This window comes from Acanthochromis polyacanthus, chromosome 19 (genome assembly GCF_021347895.1).
Source record: "Acanthochromis polyacanthus isolate Apoly-LR-REF ecotype Palm Island chromosome 19, KAUST_Apoly_ChrSc, whole genome shotgun sequence".
NCBI lineage: Eukaryota > Metazoa > Chordata > Actinopteri > Pomacentridae > Acanthochromis > Acanthochromis polyacanthus.
In genome coordinates, this window is record NC_067131.1 from 6,575,849 (window position 1) to 6,595,719 (window position 19,871).

The following is a 19,871-nucleotide window of genomic DNA, read 5'->3' on the forward strand; positions in this document are numbered from 1 at the left end:
GCTTTCGTCTTCTGGAAGCAGCAGCGATCCTTGTTAGTTGCAACCTGTGCCACAGTGCTACAGCCATGCACAGTAGGCGTCTTTGTGTTACCATGGCGATGACGTCTTCCGTTTTCCGGTGAGGCGACAGGGCGTCCCATTCCTGACAATCGTATTTATACCCTCCCCCTTCAATAATAGGTGCCCTCCACAGCTGCGAGTGTGACTTCTTTTGGAGTGACACTCGGTAGTGGAGGGGGAGTGTGTCGGGGGCGGTTTGGGATTCAGCCGGTAAGTGAATGAGTTACAGGAAACGGGGGAGAAGAGTGGGGGAAGACATGCAACAGAAGGGCTGCGAGCGGGAATTGAACCCAGGCCGCTGTGTCAAACACCAGTTCCTGTATGTGATTAACCCACTTAAACCATTGAGCTATACGGCCGCCCCCTTTTCTGTATTTTGGACGACGTGCTAAACTATGACCTTTTTTTTTCCATATTTTGGACAACATACTAAAGTATGTTATTTTTTTCATATTTTGGATGACATACTAAACTGACTTTTTTTCCATATTTTGGACCACATACTAAACTATGATGGTTTTGTCATATTTTGGACGACATACTAAACTACAGCGTTTTTTTTCATATTTTGGATGACATACTAAACTTTGACTTTTTTTTTTTTTTAAATTTTTGAGCCTTTTTTCAACAGGGTAAGTGAGTGAGTTACAGGGAATGTGGGAGAAGAGTTGGGGGAAGACATGCAGCAAAGGGCCGTGAGCGGGAATTGAACCCGGGCCACTGCGTCGGACACCAGCTCCTGTACATGATTAGCCCACTTAAACCACTGAGCTATTCAGTCGCCCCCTTTTCAATATTTTGGACGACATACTAAACTATGATGTTTTTTTCATATTTTGATGACATACAAAAGTATGACGTTTTTGTCATATTTTGGACAACATACTAGACTATGATGTTTTTTTTCCAATATTTTGGATGACATACTAAAATATGTTTTTGTCATATTTTGGATGATATACTAAATTATGACTTTTTGGTCACATTTTGGACGACATGCTACGTCCAGTACAGGGCTATGAGCTCAAATGAAAGCTGTATCATATTTAACTTTAAACCCTAGAAGTTCTTGCAACATTCAACCACCATATCACACCCTATATACAACATTCAGAATTAGGTAGAGATGCAGGAGGCATTTTAATGCTTTTATGATTCTTATTTATAGAGTGAACATGTGTATTGGCAGAGAAGGCGTCCATACTGCCCAAGCTTCTGCAGTTAGATTTCCTTGTTGGACGTTCAGGATCAGTGTATGTCAGGAAATAAACACAAGTCCACTTTTGTATCTTCTTCTGAACATTTTATTGGTTTCAAAAAAATATGAATAAAATAAAAATAGAAAGTAATTTCCTCCAAAATAATTTTGATGCTGAGAAACTGGACGGTTACAACTGAGGAAAATTCAACCAGGGGCTGGGCGATCACAGTGACACCTCGCCCAGTCCCTGCTCCTCTTTCTTGGCCAGTGGAGGATTCGGGGAGAAGCTGCGTTTAGGACAAAAGCGACAGGAAGGGAGGAGAAAAAAAAAACCGTCAAAGAGGGCGATGAGTACGGGAGCATCCACTGAATCCTAAACAGTAAAAACACTATGAAAAAAAAAAAAGAAAGTTCTTCTTGGGAATTCGAAATCTTGGCAACTTCACCACTAATCTTTACACCTTAAGAGTGAGAAGACAAACTCGACAGCAATAAAATTGTCTTTTATTCACATGAAATTAATTCTAAATCCCTTTTAATAAGTGCTAGACTGAAGTGGCCGTCTCCTTTTCAGAGCAGACCTCTTTCTGAAATAAGGCATCTGTAGTGCTGTCAACTGAAACAAATGCAACACATGCATTCAGCGACCGCAAAAAGAGGCGAGGACACGGCTGCCGTACAACAACATCACTAACGTAGTGGCTGAAGGAGGGACAAGTTCTTTTATTCCCTCTTGTGATGGCGCGCTCTGTTTTATCTCAGGCAAAAACTAGAACAGGGCCGATATCTAAACAGAGATGTGATGGCAGCACAAAGATCACAGGATAAATAGCGGACTCGCCAACGTGTCGCTGCATGTGTGCGCGTGAAAGAGCCAACGAGCTGCGGTAAACAGTGATATGTTCTGAAGGCTGTTTCTAGGAGGTGGAGGGAGGCGGGAGAGGAGGATCGATAGCAGGAGGGCCGGAGGAAGGGAGTAAAGCGTGGGTCCCGATTGGACGCTTATGTGAAGGTGAGTCCAGCCTCGTTGTAGACTTTGAAGACCTTCTCGATGGCGTTGACGTAGGCGGCCGTCCGCAGGTCCAGACCCAGGTTGTACTTGCTCGCTGTGCGCATGATTTGCTACAAAAAGGCAGAAAAGAAAACACATTTTATATGTTGTTTAACAGTATTTTCAACAGCCCATGTGGCACTGTCATTAATCAAAGAATGAGACTCAGAAACAGATAAGTGGCAGAAAACTGATTAGTTTTAGCCAAAAATAACGCTGCTGTAAGAGGATGAGCTTCCAGTGCAGCTACCAGTGACAGTGTTTGCTGCAGGTCTGACTGAAACTCAATAAAAAAAGGATTTATCCGGCTCCTGCAGCACAATTTACTGTCGCATCACTTCCACCCGTAGGTGCATAACGTCTCCCTGTCAGCCAGCAGAGAAAGTTTAAACCAACGCCACTGCCAACAGACGGCAAGAAACCCCATTTAATGCCTCTGGAAATCAAATTTTTAACTTGGTTCAGGCGTTCCAAGACCTTTCTGACTGAGCTGAATTCAAAGCTTCTTACAACGTTTCCAGACCAGCAGACTGAAAGTGAAATTTATCCATCCTAGTTCAAACTTTAGGATACTTGGACAGATTGGATGTATTTACTGTATGGACAGCATCCCATTGTAGCATTACTTGTCCAAGTATCAGCCAGATGATGTGACAGATTTATAATATTTATACGCGTCATAAAATTCATTGACACCACTATTAGGAGGAGAGGTTCATTTATTAAAGGCAGCTGACAGCACGGTGTAGTGTGAATTAAGGGCTCACTGCCAGTTTAACTAAAATAATATAAAACTGAAATGAAGGACAAGAAGGAGGAAAAGGAGAAGACAAAGGAGGAGAAGAGAAGAAGACGAAGAAGAGAAGAAAAGAAAGAGGAGGAGAAGACGAAGCGGAAGAGAAGAGGAGGAGAAGAAAGAGAAGGAGAAAAAAGAAGAAGAGAAGAAGAAGAGAAGGAGAAGAAGAAGAAAGAGGAAGAGAAGAAGTAGGAGAAGAAGAAAAGGAGAAGAAGAAGAAGAAATAAAGAGAAGAAGAAGAAGAAAGAGGAGGAGGAGGAGAAGAAAGAGCAGAAGAGAAGGCAGTCCATGCAAACATCTTAATGAAATAAAATTCAGTTCGTCTTTTTAGGAATTTTCTGCCATGACCTGATATTGTTTGTTCCTAGTAGAAATGAGGTCACATTTAACATTTTTCCACACTTTCAATGTCTCTTCTAAATTCATTGCACTGCATAATATGGAGTCTTTTCTCTAAAACAGGTTGGACTGTGTTAAGCCCTGCAGGATCTCTTACCCTGGCAGATCTCTCCATGGTGTAGGCCAACCCAGAGTGAACAATGTCTTTCTCAGAGGCACCCTGCAGAGGAATGAAGTACGTTAAACCACAGACACTACTTTGACAGTGTGCAGCCCTAAAAGCACTAATCACTGAGTAAACAAGCAGGAGAAGTATCATTAATAATAACAGCAAACACTGGTCTGGTTACACGCTTTTAATGTGAAGAATTTGTTTCATTTTGCTGTCATGTAGATTTTTTAAAATACAGATTGGCTCTGGTGAATTAAGTTTGAGCATTTGACAGCTATGAAACAAGAAAATGTCAAATTAATTTGTCATGTCAGTCTTTCAAGTAGCGTTTGTTACTCAAAAAATTCAGGTTGGGCACATTTAAAGAAGCTGTGACAGACTGTATCAACAAAGTGTCAATCAATGGGATTAAACAGTAAAGCCTGAAGCTGGTTTTGACATTTCCAACCACAAACAAACTCACATATGTAGGGACATGAAGAACAAGACACAGGTCTAGACTAGGTCTAGTATTTCAAGCATTAGGAGTTGCATAACGTTCGGTTTAAAAAAAATCTAATTACCTTTAACATAATATAAATTTTCAAATAAAAATTAAGCAAAGTGTTTCATTATTCTATTTAAATATTATGCAGTGGTCGATGTAATGCAGATCACATAAGCCTGCTGTAAAAAATGAACAATCCACACTAAATGTAAAACAATTAATAACACAAAAATGCACTAAAAGTTGCTTCAGTCTCAAACAGAGCCTCTTCAAACAAGCACTAAGCCACAGAGCATGGTTTAAGGTTGCGATCCCTCCTTTTATCTGTCTGACAGCCTGTTTAGTAACAGCTTTAATCATTGTTGAACATTAGAGTGCTATTTCCTGGAGGCAGTGCTTGTCAGTGCAGATCTTTTAAATATCAGACCTGCAGGAAAAAGAGCTGATCATTTCTGACCAGTCAGTGCATGAACATGGGTGTGACAGCAGATGCTACTCACAGCAACTCTGGCCTGGAAGTCAGCAGTAGGTACGATGGGGATGGGTCCGCCCTGCTTGCCAAACTTCCTCTCTAAGCTCTCCTGCACGGACACTAGATGGGAATAAAGGAAAGAAAAAAAAAAAAAAAGAAAAACCATGAAATCCAACACAAACACCAGCAGCACCACACCTGACGCTTCATCTGGTCGGACTTGTTTTAACGTGACATTGATAATTTGTTTTGCCCTACATGGTGAAAATGCATTTTGTGACTTTATGATTGGCTGCATGCAAACAAAAGAGCGAGTATAAATAAAAGAGAAGGAAGCTCTCGGGACAAATCGTTGCTTTTGGACAGAACTCACAGCAACGACCCAACGCTGCCTGAACCTCCAGACTGAGTAAGAATATTTATGATTCTAGTTATTATAGTTTTTTCATTGCTTTTACAAATTACTTAATGGACTTTCAGTGACATTAAAATAGTAGAAAAAAACCTTAATTGCAAGGCAAAGATAAAACAGTGCTGATGATTGCTTTACGCCTCAGAACACAGGTGTTTAAGACTGCTATTTAAAGTTTATTTCTGGAACCACTGAAGTACCAAAAACAAAGGTGATATGTGAAACCACTATAGCTATCTTTCATCCAAGACAAAAAGAGAAGATAAGAGTTGAAAGAGAAAGTCTTAATAGGCAGTCCAAGCTTTATAAGAACCAGTTTAGTTGCTACAAATTCACATATAAAACAATCAGCTAAGGAGTAATAATGTGTAACAAATCATCTAGACATTCAAATTCTTTGACTGATTAATCAAAGGACATTTTGTTACACTTTGATGATTGCCTTAACAATAGAAACATATGAAAAGATAATAAACTAGGCACGTTTTTGACAAATGGCCTATCAAGTCTCCAAAATTACGCTTATGTATGTTACTTTTTGACGGAAAAAAAGTGAACTTTTTTCTGTCAAAAGTAACATACATAAGCGTAATTTTGGAGACTTGTCAAAAACGTGCCTAGTTTACTATCTTTTCATACGTTTCTATTGTTAAGGCAATCATCAAAGTGTAACAAAATGTCCTTTGATTAATTAATAAAATAATTTGAATATCTTGATGATCTGTTACACATTATTACTCCTTAGCTGATTTTTACTCCTATGCAGCTCGTCTGACTTATTTGGAAAGTGACTTATTTAGAGGTTTAGAGTAGTTTCTGCAGTCTTGTCACAAATAAATCCACTAATGACGTTGGGGAGACAATTAGTACATTATGCATGTGGGTTAGGTGTTTAAATGAACATATTTTGTACAAATCTAATCTGAACTTTGTCCTATTCGTTCAGGGAGCAGACTGTCAGGGTACACGCCCTTTACACTGAGTGAGCACATCAGAGAAATACACAGCAAAAACAACAGGAACTGTAAGTACACACAACAACATTAGGTAAGGAAATAAAATTAAGTCAATGTGCTCTACAGCTTTCAGCAAATTTGTAGCTGCGCTGCATGCCTGTAATACCTCATTAAGACATTATGGCTGCAGATGTTTGACTGGCTTCTGAAAACAATTTGAGATCAAGTTTAGATAATAAATGGGAATGGAGTGTACAAGGTTTAACCTCTGTCACACTCTGCACCATACAGTAAGCCACATAGATGTGTCATTTTACAAACTTTAATGCTAGTTCTACCACTGAAATACAAACACTGTCATGTTTAAAATCAAGTCTTATTGACAATCCACACGTTACTTGAAGAGTTATTCCTCTATTTTACAGCTCTATATCTGAGGGCAATAAAAATATCTATACACTAAATTGACCCTCTCTTATCTATCACGACTTCACAATGTTTTTCCCCAGCTGGTTTTCACAGGCACTGAATTCTAACTGCAAAACTATCACAAATAAAATTACTGTAGTACTTCAACCTTGCAAACATTGGTAAAATGGTGCACAAACATTCACTGATGCTTTGTGTGCCAGTTTGATACATCCATTGCATGTGATCAGGGAAAAATGCAAAAAGGTGCAGAAACCTTAGTCTGTCTAGCTCTGAATGTTTCCTTTTGCCTAAAAGCAGCATGCCAATTATTAATATTTATTTTGTTTCTCTGTAGATGGGTGACCATGCAGCAGAAAAGGAAAAAAACAAACATAAGAAACTCCAGGAAATGAAGGCGAATCCAGAAACTCTCCATCAGTGCAGAGGAAACAAAACCATGTTTTACACTCCCAATCCAGAAGTGTGGGCGACGGTTATAAGGGAAGCTTGTTCTGATACAGAGGAGAAAACCATCCATGTTTTCAGCACCCCTGAAGGCACCATAAAGGTGCATCCTAATGGAAAGTGTGTGATATGCTCAAAACAGCAGGGGGAGCAGTTTCAAAAGAAGTTCGAGGAAATGAAGTCCAAAGTGGCAGAGAAACGGGGAAACAAATAGACTAACAGCAGATTTAAGCTAAATGACGACTGGCAAACTGATCAGTTAGAGCAGCAGTTTGCATACAAACTGAATAAGACAACAACAATTGGTTCCAGCTACAAATTTCACTTTCCACTCTTTACCGCCATTTCAGTTCCCTGCAATAATCACTGTATTAATCACTGTAGAGAGAGAATAAATATGGTTTAACATGGTGTTTAATGGTTAAAGTAAACTGGGATATCTAATTAATGAAATGTCTGGTTTTTATTTGAAAACACATTTGTCACATTCTGCACATTTTTGGTGTTTATTGTGATTTTGTTAGAATGGTAAATCTTTGGATTGTGCCTGATGACCTCAGTCTATCTGTAGGTTACAGAGGAATAACACGGCAGTTTGGACTCACTGAGCAGGTGGTAGTTTGAGTCTCTCTCATATTTGAAGGTCAGTCTTCCATAGCTGACATGGTTGAGATTCTTCAGCCACTCGAAATAAGACACCGTCACACCACCAGCGTTCAGGTACATGTCCTGGAAGAGAACACATCAAAGTCAGACATCAGCCGGTTTGGACAAGTCTTCATATTTTACTGTGTGGAATTGTTTGAATAAATTATCCTCTGTTCTGCAAAAATGTCCAATAAGGACACTGAAATACCTTGCAAAACTAAATAGTCTGCAAAATGATTACTTAGACAAACACTGATATATTTACAATGGTGTGTTCTCATTGTGTTTTTTAGTAACCTTAAGTCACCAAATCAGCACAGGTCCACAGAAGTACCTCAAAATGAGGAAAAACCTCCTTTGTAAATATTCACTAAGAGCTTAAAGCACAGTAAGTTATTGTTTCATCATGGCGACTGATAATGCTGGCATTACAGCTCATTAACAAAATCCTATCTACTTTAAACCAGTGAACAGAAACTTAAAATGTTTGGAGTTTGCACTGATATAGAAAATACCATCACTATTAACACAAAGTTGATGAAGAAAACTAGTTTCCTAGCTTTTTATGTCTCACTGAATTTAATCAGTCACCACGGTGCAATCAGGTAAAGATGTTGGAAACGTGGTCAGCAAGAATTATGTTTTATACCAACCACACTCAAACCCATTGTACTCTAAATTCAGTCACTGCAAACACTGCTTGATGATGATGAATTAGTCATGTGTGATCTATGTACACATTTCCTTCATATGTAAAGGCAAAAGAGGTTTTATCCAACAAATCATCTGACAAAAAAAAGTGTATTTTGTATTTCCGCGTATGTGTGTGCTTACAGGAATAACCATGACGTTGTTCTCCAGGAAGATCTTGTCGGCATCTGGGGTGGTGGGACCGTTGGCACCCTCAGCAATGATCTGAAAAAACACAATTCACACCTGCGACTAAGTGGCCCTGTCCTTACTAATGCAATCCAATGACAACTGAAATCATAGCACCAAAAAAATAAATTAATAAAAGCCAATGTCTACCTTAGCCTTGATCCTGGGGGCGTTGCTACGTTTGAGCTGCTTCTCTCCGGCGGCAGGGATCAGGATGTGGCAGTCAGCTTCCAAGATGTTGCCCTCATAGGGTTTGGCTCCTGGGAAGCCCACAATGGTGCCGTGTTGCTACAGAACACAGGGGAAAAACTCTCAGTGGGAGTGAAATGTTGAAAAAATATGTATTCATTAAAAAGTGGCAAGTGAGTAAAAATTAGGCAAAGGAAGAACAGATTAATTTTGAAAAGGAAAAGCTGGGCTGGTACCAGTTTGTAGTCCTCCAGCTGTTTGGGGTCGATGCCGTCTGGGTTGTAGATGGCTCCATCAATCTCACCAATGCCCACACACTTGGCCCCAAACCTGTGCAGGTACCTCATGGAGTGGAGACCCACGTTACCAAAGCCCTGTAGAAAGTCACAAGAAGCTTACAATCACCACAGTCCAACAACTTCATCTGATTTCTAAATAATTAAACATCCATAGTAAACTATTTCAATCATTACATCCCACTGTACTCAACCTAAAAGCGTCTTCAGTTGCATTAAACTACATTCTCTGGCGCCACCATGTGGACAAATTAAGTTACAACACAACTGTCGACTACACTGATTGAAAAGAAAACCTACCGATGTTTTTATTGTGAATATTTGATGTAAATGTGGGTGAGACAGGACAAACAAATCAGAACGGCACAGATGGACAGAAAGGGTGCTCTCTAGAAAAAATAATTCTGTCGCCTGCTTACAATCTGAACTGTGTTGTTTAAGTATATGACTGTTGGAGCTTGTTGATGAATTCAGCTGGGATAAAGCTTAAGCAATGGTAGGAGATGTGGTAGACTGATAATTTTCATATGGATTTATCAAAATATATATGAATACAGTGCATATCATAGAAAATAATGTAAAAAAATGAAAAAATGACCAGATATGTGTATAAATGACAGTAAAATCCCCAGTTTTTAATCATACCATCATCAGCATTAGCTCTAGCAGAACTGCAGGATAACAGAAGGAGTACAAAGCTTCACTACAGATGGAACAAAATAGAAACAAGTGCAATAAGGGAGCAAAGTCGTGTCCATCTTGATCTTAATACCACACTAGAGATCTGTTCTCGCTCCTCTCACTAATAAATCTCTAAGAAAATCTAATCTCCCCACAGTGTAATCCTCAAACACACATACAGGGATCAGCTTTCTGAACACTCACGTCATGATTCAGCCATTGCCACTGCTTCTTCATTTTCTCTGTGACGTCCTAACCCCCATCAACCCTCAATCTAATATCCCCTCAGCAATCCAAGTATCCTCCTTCAAAACCTCTAAATTTCTAGTGTCTTTGCTGTTACACAAAACAAGTCTGCCTCTTTTAATTGATGTCTAAGGGTGTGATAAACGTCTAAATGTTACACAGTTTGCTGCTACCTCAGACTCATTTTGCTAAGTGGAATGCATCTAAACATATGGGGTTGTCATGTTGGGGTTGTCATGACAAGCAGTCATTGCGAAAAACATTCTTGGAAAACCGCTGAGGCGACTGCCTTGGATTCTTGTACCAACGTATCAGTGTTTGCATGCATTCATGACACGTGAGGAGCTTCATGTGACAACTGGAAGTGAAACTGCTTCGGCAAATACTGCTGTTTGACTTTGTCTCCGCAAATACACTTCTCCTTTCACAAATCTACAGTTTAAATCAGTGAATCTTTAAAGAAAGAATGGTCATTAAGCTATTCAACTGATTGCACATCATTTTTTTTGTTGTTGCTAAAATTAAAATTCTAGTAATGAAGTAGCAGAAATGATCTTTTGAACTCAAACTTTCTTCACAAAGTTGTAAGAATTTAAGCAGAGTGGGCTCATTTTTATTACTGAATCATCATTTTCCAAGAACAAAGAACAGAAACTTCAGTTCACTGCTGTCAGCACAGAATGAGCAGATCAGGATCGGGCTGAAGCAGATGCTGTGGCTCTGATTGAAGCGCAGCTCTAAAACCCCTCATCGTGACTTCAAATGAAAACCTAAATCCTGTGACTATCAGTGAGCAAACAACTGCAGCGCGTTTAGGATCTCCTCGGGTGTGATGTTTCTACTGTGTGTGTGTGTGTCTGCTTACCTGGATGACGAAGGTCTTGTCCTGGAAGCCTGGAGTCAAGCCCAGCATGCTCATGTAAGACGCCTCATTAATGAAGTTCTCGATGCCGTGGAAAACTCCGCGACCGGTGGCTGAGATACGTCCGTGGATTCCTCCCTGGCTGATGGGCTTTCCTGTCACACAGGCGTGGGCGTTGATGTCCTGCACACACATTGAAGATAGATAAGACAACATAGCCCATCGACTGTACACAGTTATGCAAACAGAACGGTTGTTGAAACATCTTAAAGCCTCAGTGTTTTCAGTAATGTTAAAAATTCACCTAAGCTTATTTGAGGGGAAAAAAGGTGAACTGAATGTAACTCAATTGGTCAAATTTTTTCTGATTCAGCATCTAGTGGCCATCAGTGGCACTACATTTTCCTTCAGCACCAGCTTCAGCTTTTGAACATGGCATGGGCTGCGTGACCTACATGTAGTAAAATGGTACCACAGTACAACGCTTTCAGGCAGCTGACTGAGTGTCAGTACATGCTACCCATTACGCTGTGCCATGAGATACCCAGACCAGGAATGTTTCAGCCCCTCCAAAGCTCTGGGGTATCTGTAATAGAGGGCACATGGCTGGATAAAGGGAGAGGAGGTCAGAGGAAAGTGGACTGGAAGCCAAACTGGATAACAGGTTGTACACTCATTAACTAATGAATGATTCAGGTGCGCTGACTGATTGGTGGATCGTATTATTCTCCACTTGAATGGCAGCTAATAAAATGCCAGCAAAGAATCAGTAGTCATTTAGAAACCTGCTTTAAAAAGAGGCACGCTGACTCTGCACAGTCTACTAATGATTAACAAGCTGAACTGTACATGACATGTAGCATCACAGTCAAACGTCCCTAATTTCCATCCAGTTGATCATAAAAATCTATATACAGAATAACAGAAGATCGATAAATCAAATGCAATTGTCTTCCATCATCACTAGGAATCAGTATTGCTAAGATTTTAACAGTACTACTACTTTTACCAATACTGCTTAATAATGGAAATGCATCTGTTCTCTGGTCACAATTTTTTGAAAGAGAGTAACTGATGCTCCTGTCCAATATATTATTATTTTATATTGGATTTCTGGGCTTTTGGAGTTTTGGCTGAACAAAACAAGACATATAAAGATGACTCGAGGAAGTTGTGATGACAGTGTGTTGCATGTTCATGACTTTTCACAAATCAAATGATTATTTTGAAAATCAATCTGCAGATAAATAGATAATGAAGTTATCTTTCATTGTAGCTGTTAATTAGAGCAGCACTTGTGTTCACTTAACTTAAACATCACAGTAGCTTTTAGCTTTGAGCTCTGATGACTACTCATCTCTGGTCCAGTGTAAAAGTCAGCACTGCAGCTCAGCTCACTTTTTCCAACTCCTGCTGGATTCACTTTTCTTCATTAAAATGTCTAAAATTCAAATCAAGCGAGACTTTTTTACCTTTCTAATTTTCGGATCAAACTGAGACCCTGTGCCAAACACACATGGGTAAATATTTTAGTCAAATACACTCTGTTTGACAGATTTTGATAGGAGAATGATTAACTGATACCATAAACACACACGGGCCTCAGTCTGAAAAGCTGCTTTTATGAGAGGAGGAATGTCAACGGTGGTCGGCTGGGAAGGGAGAGGCAGGAAACCACTGTTCATGGTTTACATGTGACTCACTCCTTGTTATTAACTTGGCCTACGCTGAAATTTGTGCCAAAATCTCAGCCAAGCTACAGAGATTGGTTCTGTTTGTCTGCATCATGTAAGTCTGAGAACTCACAGTGTGTGCAATGGTGTTGGCATATGTGTCGGCGATCCAGGACATTTCCCTCTCTCCTGTGCTCATGTCTGGAGCAGGGACGTCGATGCCAGGTCCTGGTGAACAAACACGGGTGGGAGAGGAAGGGAGGGTAGAAATGGGACAGTTTCAGCCAAGCGTAACAGTCACAGTGCAGGCGTGCTCACAAGTACATACTTTACACAGACAGTTAACACAGCAAGGATAGTATGACAAAAAACTAAGCTTTAGTCTGCACAACTAGCTACCTCAGGTGACCCTAAACGCTTGAATTGACATTGTTCTATTAAAAATACAAACTCCAATGACAGAGGAAATGTGACACCAGGTTTGTGTCCTTGTGTCACATATACATGTGCCCTCTGTTCCAAAAACAGAAGCAGGCATGCAGTGAGGTGGGGTTGTGATGTGAAAGAGAGAGAGAAAAGGATGGCAGAGTCTCTCAATAAACAGAGGAAGCCGCTGACGTAAGCAGTGGGTACTGCTTCACCTCCAGGGCGTATAAAAAGTTCATTACTGAAAGTCTCTGTAGAAAACCTCACCACATGACACAACTACTGCTGTCCTCCAGCACATAAACAGCATCACATCTCTCTGTTGTGTTTGAGATGAATACATTATAAGCATTTACATGCATCCAGGTCAGGGTGAACACAAGCTGGTTGTATAGGGGCTGTTAACCTGCTGAACCAGTGCATATGTTTATGTGTGGCCGTGCTTATCGTACATAATGCTAATATTACTGCTTCTTCCACAAACTAACTGACACGACCATTTCATTCTCTGTAGGAATTATGACAATTATCATTCAAACAAGGCAGCATCTCATAAACTTGAACTTCATTACAATTCATAAGAAAACATTGTTCTTTGCACTCTTTGGCACTGCAATATTTACTTCATAACTTTGCAAATTCAGATTAATGAAACAAAACAAACAACTTATGATTTATTTTTGTAGGCTATTATTAGGGCGTATAAGTTACCCATCAGTAGTGATGAAACCCAAACTTTACTAGCTCCTAAAATAATACTAAATGACAAACACAAGTAATTATAATATTTAATGATGCAGGTTTACATGAAATAAAGTACGAAATAAAGAGTAGTTTCCTTTAAGTTACTTTAAATAGAATTTGATATTTCAATCCTTTTACTTAAAACCAATTTTAAATCCCAATTTGTACTTGTAGCAGAGCATTTTTATACGGTGATGTGGCTACTTTAGAGTAAATAAAATATTTTTTCCATCTCTGCATACAACATACACCTTAGGAGGAAATGGTTTATTAACTTGTCAACTTCAGATTAACCAATTCCCTTTGCCATTTTCAACATCACTGATTGTCTCCCTCTTCAGGTAGCACAAACACACCCAGAGCAACCCCAACCTGAATAAACAGTGCTAGATGACAAGAAGCGTTTGCTTCTCTTTCCTCTACAGTCATTTTAACAAAGTCGAGGGAAAAAAGAAAATCGAGCATGCATTTAGTGCAAAGTAACGCCTCAATACCAAACAAAGTGCAGAACGATAACTGCCACAAGTTACAGAAACTATTTTTGCAGAAACTCACCAATGAAACCCTTCTTGGCCAGCTCAATAGTGAACCTCCTGGTAATCTTCTCCAGCTCATTATCCTGCAACAAAATGTAGACATGTTTAGTATTTATGAACAGAAGGCAAAAGATTAAAGTCTGTGACCTTAAAGAGGACAGTGCATGCACGAACATTTCACTGCAAAAATAAAAAGGTCTTAACTTGAGCCACAAACCACGTAGCAGTTTATTGCTATTACAGTTCCATTACCCTTTAATAAATACTCAAACTGGAAAAAGATGCAAAGACTTGTAATACTCTGTTTCGTGGCTTTCATCTCCTGTTCTTCCTTTTCTCAATGCTGTCCACATAATTGTTCCTTCTTTTCATTTAGTTTCTGAACCAGTAAAAACAAAACGAGAAGCACAGCCTTTTACATTCTAATGTGACTGAATCATCCTCTGCGTTTGTTTGGTTATGATAAGACCCAAGGAACGCAGGAAAACCGACATCCCTCCAACTGACTGCAGCCTAATGAGTGTGAAAAACTCATCTTAGGCCGTGTTTCTCTCCATTAAATATTACAGCACACATTTAAAACGTCTGTTTATCTTTACATGTGCGTGTGAATGAGGAAGATGAGGATCGACATTAGGAAGCTTACTGAGTAATTCTTGGGGTTGATCTTGACCCCAGCTTTGGCTCCCCCAAATGGCACATCTGGAAAAGAATAAAACAGCAAACACACATCACACCCAGAAGATATATATAGGGATTCCTTCTTGATGTGTTATCAGGAGGAAAAGCAGCAACAGTAGTACTACGTATAGTCAGCTCTGTGGAAAATCCAAAACAGGCTTTGTGTGCAAGGCTAAGACTTTAATACTCACCAACAACAGCACACTTGTAGGTCATCAGAGAGGCCAGAGCTTTCACCTCATCTACAGACACATCTGTACTGTAACGGATACCTGACGGGAACACACAGAAAGGGAACAATTTAAAACACAGCTCCCATACACAGACAAACTGGAAATAAAATTAGTGTGTCTCATATTTAGACGTTTTATTAGCTAGTTTCTGACTCCAAATGTTTTATATATTTAAAGCTAATTATGTGTTCAGACTCCAACATGGGGAAATACTTATCCTCTGTTGGAACTGTCTCTACAGCTTGAGAAAATAAAAATGAAAATGAATAGCAGAGACAGAGCATTGAGAAAACCTGGACTGGGCCAATAATTACTGAATGTTCTCCCCAACTACACAACACCACATGAGCAGGTCACAGAGCACCAAGTGAGCCTGGCAGTCAGGGTAACAGCAGTAGGCGGGTGGAGACCAAACGATCCAATCCCAGCCCTCCATTCTGACCTCAGCCCTCCAGTTGCAGGCGTAGCTTCCTGTTGTCTGGCGTTTACTACCGTTGCCACAGTAACAAGTGCAATGTTATAGGATATCATACAGCCAGGCTGCATATGTCACTCCATCTTCACTGGCATAGTGTGTGCGAGTGAGTTTCAACATCAACGCCAAAAATAGCACATCCAGAGTTAGCTTTCACAGTGAAACCCAAGGGCAAACTGCACAAAGAGGAGACTGCAGGTTGTTTTGTGAGCAGAAAAGTCCTGTGTGTGTTTTTTTGCTTGTGTTCAACTGTAAGCAAAAAAACAAGAAGCAGAAGAAAAAAGCACACCCACTACAACGATGCCATTTTGTGCCCACTTCCTACCGTTTGTGTTATTCTACTCGTCACATTTCATCCTCAGACTGTCATTGCTGCAGTATTAAATTGCATGACGGTCATGTGCAAGGAAGAGATCAAACATCTCAAAAAAATAGCATGTGGCAGAGCGTTCCCTCCTTCATTTCCATTCCTCCAAACATCAGCTGAGTCACCTCGGGCCAGTGGAGGACAATCTTGAGCTCGCTGATCAAATTATAGGAAAGAAAAGCCCGATGCCACCCATCCCCCATTCAATGATCCTTTTATCCACCCAACCAGCAGCAGACCACAGCAACAAGAACCAAAGCAGAACTGTAAACACATTCCTCTAAAATGGAGGGAAGACTTTTAGAAGAAAAAAAACCCTCAGACTGAAATCCAGAGTTTCTGCAGCAGTCACAGCAGTTTAACTTCCACAGTCAGGCCTACAGGCTCAACATGATGAACTTAAAGGGCCTCTTAAGTTAAAGTAACCTGACATTTATCTAACAGACTCATTTTAAAAACATATTTGGGACTTTTACTTGAATAAATGGTATGTTTGGCTAAAATCAAAGCTTTAGTTATTCAGTGCAGCTTCCCTACTGTACATATTCTATTCATTTTCAGTTTTTCCTTAATGCGAAACACGTAGTTTCTTTAAAAATGTGGCATTTAATCATCCTATTATCTCTGGTAAGAGAAGTTGCACTAACAGGAGTGGAACCGATTTTCGATAGAAGTATAAAACAATGTTTTAAATCAGGCTGATTAACTTTAAGTCATTTCTTTGAAGCATCAGAACACTGAATATGTTAATTAAAGCAGATGTACATGACAGATATTTGCAGGATATCGTTTTCTAGGTGTAATAATTGACCAATTTTATTCAGTGTTTCAAGTGCAAACGTATCGAAGAGAGATTCAAATTAAATTGCAAGAGCTCTGACACTGTAGTCAATTAAACCAAGAGACGTTAAATATTGATTTTAGTGAAATTATTTCTAAGTTGTTTTTAACTTGTACACAGAACAACGGCATTTTTGGACATACTGCTGCCCTTGTGGTTTACAATCAATACCATTGGCATTCCACAGATTTCTTCTTCCTTTGCACAGAAAGGAAATTGAAGTTGAATATTTAGCAGACCAAATAAAATGTGGGCAGCCTTCTGGGGTATGCAAACAACCGTGCATTTACCCACATACCATATCAAGCGTTTACAAGCTCGGTATAAAGCAGTGTGAGCCAGTCCTGGCAGTGTGTCACTCTGTGTGGATCTCAAAGGGGGTGGATGGGTATAGTGTGAACACACAAAAACAGGCTTTGCACTTTGTAGTTTGATCTGAATACAGCCAAGGGTCTGTGCACTGCATCAATGATTAAACACGGTGAAAGATAATGTCTCATTCTCCTATTCCGCCCCTATCATATAGGATGGGGCATAAACCATCATTCAGCGAGCAACTACAAACAATATACTATCACCTAATTTAATCTAGGGCTACTGTATATTCCTCTTTGTCTATGCTATTTAAGATCTGATCTGTCTGAGTTAACTGCAGATCAGTTCTAGTGCTTGCTGTGGGTTAACATTGATTCCTATAAAAGTCAGCATCAGTCTGCATTGGGCAGGATGTGCAATTAGTCCAAATGATGATTTTTATCTCTGTTATTTCCATTAATTTTGTGTATTTAAATAAACAAAGTTAACATTTCTGTGATTTGTGTGGCCTCGTGGCAATGTAACGGGAAATATATAGCAATATTATCACTGCAAAGGACGGTTAATGCAATGGTTTGTATATAGCTCAGGATCGAGAAGATGCTCAGCTCATCTTGGTCTTTCACGTAATGGATGGAAGTAATGAAACCCTCTTAATGTTTATTGATTTTACCTGTACTGCTTCTGAGTGATCCCTTGCAGATAACTGGCTGGACAGCGAGCACTACTACAAATTCACAAATTGGTGCCATTACTGTGAAGTGCTTTGTGGGAAATCCTTAATGGATATTTCATCTAGGTGCCATAAATGATGCCACTCTCACTCAGCTCAGACAATTTTCAAATCTAATTTGTAAATAATTTCTTCTTGTCCTTTATAGTGTCGATTCACAGTACAATGTGCATGTCCAGAGCAGAAATATGCCTCCCAAGAATAGATTTACATTTACTACATCAAGCAGGTGCAGTAGACGGGTTTCTTAGTGTGAATAGCAGCCAATGTCCACCGCACATTACTGAAACATGCCCTTTGACTGGCTAGCAAACCAAATGGCAGGTCTCTTTCTACTGAGAACTCCTCTCCTCCATAGCGCCCTCCCCCACCTGTCACACTGCTGACAAATAGGAGTGCCTGGAAACACAACCACCCCCTACCCAACTTTCATGCCTCCTGTCTTCCTATACATCACATCTCTCCATCTATCCCATAGTGCACTGCAGCAGTGGCCTATGATGCCTCTGCTTTGAACCTTGAACTTTGTGCCAAGGAGCACATGTCACTGTCATAGCCTATTCTATTCTGCACAAGGCCTACATATAAAAGGGCCATAATGTGTGTATATTTACCCTGCCTGAGGCACTTGTCTGTGTATAGGAGTCTTCAAACAAAGCAGTGCATGTGCATAAGGTGCTTTACAGTCAGCTATGTGTTCTGTGCAGCACATGCAGAGATTCCAAAGCCTGTAAATGCTCAATGACATGACACCTGATACCTTCAGGGCTGCCTCTCTACATCAAACAACATATAGCATGTGAGCAGTCTAGAAATAGACTGGCACACCCAACCAGTTTCAATCACTGGAATATGATGAACTTTATACAGGGCTGATGAGACTATTGTAGGTGAATAACAGCATAAAAATTAGGGCTTTAGCTTAAAAGAGGCCAACAAAAGTATGCACAGGTGCTGTTGCAGTGTGACTGCTAGCTTGCTAGCTAACAAACTGCGGTACCGTTACAGCCACAGGTGAGCAGGAAGGTCACTAAACTAAACATGAGAGCTGTGAGTAGTTTGCATATTCAGGAAAACAAACGGAACAAACAGGCCGCAATTATTTTGAATAAGAATGAGGTTAACTGTTTGGTTAGCAGAGGATAAAACCAGTGAATCTGTGTGTAACGATGAACTACTGGAGCAGCTGTTGACAGCAGCTGCTCTGTGTTTTGATCTTTTACTAAGCTAACGTTTCTGCTAGGTAATGCTAAGTAGCTGGCTAAAGCTAACTGTCAAAGCGGCCGGTGGAGGAGATGTGACTGGGCTCTTACCCCCTTTGCAGGGTGTCCTGTGCTGGCTGTGCTGGGCGCGGTAGCCCTCCACCACCTCCCACTCTCCGTTATCCCTCTTGATGGGGAAAGACACGCTCAGGACGTGGTTGCAGGGCTTGATGATGCGCAGGATGCCCCGCACACGGTTTCTCTTCTGCTCGGGGCTCTCCCTGGTCCTCAGGTCTTCCACCAGCTTGTCCTCCACGATGGAGGCGCCGCGGTCGAAGAAGCCCTCGACCATCCTGAAGAAGTTGGGGTCGTCGGGTTGGTCAGCTGCACCGGCATAGCGACGGACCCGCATCAGGGACGAGGACGCCGGGAGAGCGGAGTCCACACAGCCCGAGGCCAGGGCACTTCCCGCAGAGCGGCTCAGCAGCTCCCCGAAATACCGATACATGACTGGGACTAGCTAACCGTGTAACGGAACGAATAAAGAGGCAACTAAACAACAAGGACGATGGGGGTGACGACAGGAGAGGGGTAAATGAGCGACTGCAGCTCCTCACCGTGTCCCGTCCTCTGGCCGAGTGAGGAATGGCATCCTGCGTCCGTTTGCTTTAAAAGGCAGCGCGAGCCGAGGAGCGCAATGGGGGCTCCTCGAAACGCACGCGGAAGAGGAGGGCCGCTGAGCTCGTGCGTGGCAGTTGACAGCGCGCGCTCCTGAGACTGCGCTGTCGCTTTTGTGACAGAAAGTGAAAAGAAAAAGAAAGAAAAATGCCGCGTAAATGACTTCGTTCTTACACAGTCGGCGATGTCGAGGTTAAAATTCTGTTTTGAAGCAGGATTTTGTACCATAGTCTGATGGTTGCAGTTGAGCTGTACTGGCTGAAACTGGTTAGCATTATGTAACGAAGTAAATTTACTCGAGTACTGTGCTTACTAGTACAAATCTGATGCATTTGAATATTTCT

At 40.7% G+C, this 19,871-nt stretch overlaps 1 protein-coding gene and 1 long non-coding RNA gene across 2 annotated transcripts; one reads left to right on the top strand and one right to left on the bottom strand.

Annotated features, from left to right (window-relative positions):
* Positions 1–1,350: 1,350 nt before the first annotated feature.
* On the bottom strand, positions 1,351–19,546 carry glud1b (glutamate dehydrogenase 1b). The gene is made up of 13 exons (XM_022189854.2): positions 18,961–19,546; positions 14,875–14,955; positions 14,649–14,704; positions 14,022–14,085; positions 12,430–12,524; positions 10,627–10,806; positions 8,775–8,912; positions 8,500–8,637; positions 8,305–8,385; positions 7,428–7,551; positions 4,607–4,698; positions 3,605–3,667; positions 1,351–2,383 (listed from the first exon to the last, which is right to left on the bottom strand). The coding sequence occupies exons 1-13, from the start codon at positions 19,355–19,357 to the stop codon at positions 2,264–2,266; spliced, it is 1,629 nt and encodes a 542-aa protein (XP_022045546.1). The 5' UTR covers positions 19,358–19,546; the 3' UTR covers positions 1,351–2,263.
* On the top strand, positions 4,692–7,654 carry LOC110948371 (uncharacterized). The gene is made up of 3 exons (XR_007937952.1): positions 4,692–4,987; positions 5,937–6,014; positions 6,713–7,654. It is a non-coding gene; the product is annotated as an uncharacterized LOC110948371 (long non-coding RNA).
* Positions 19,547–19,871: the final 325 nt, after the last annotated feature.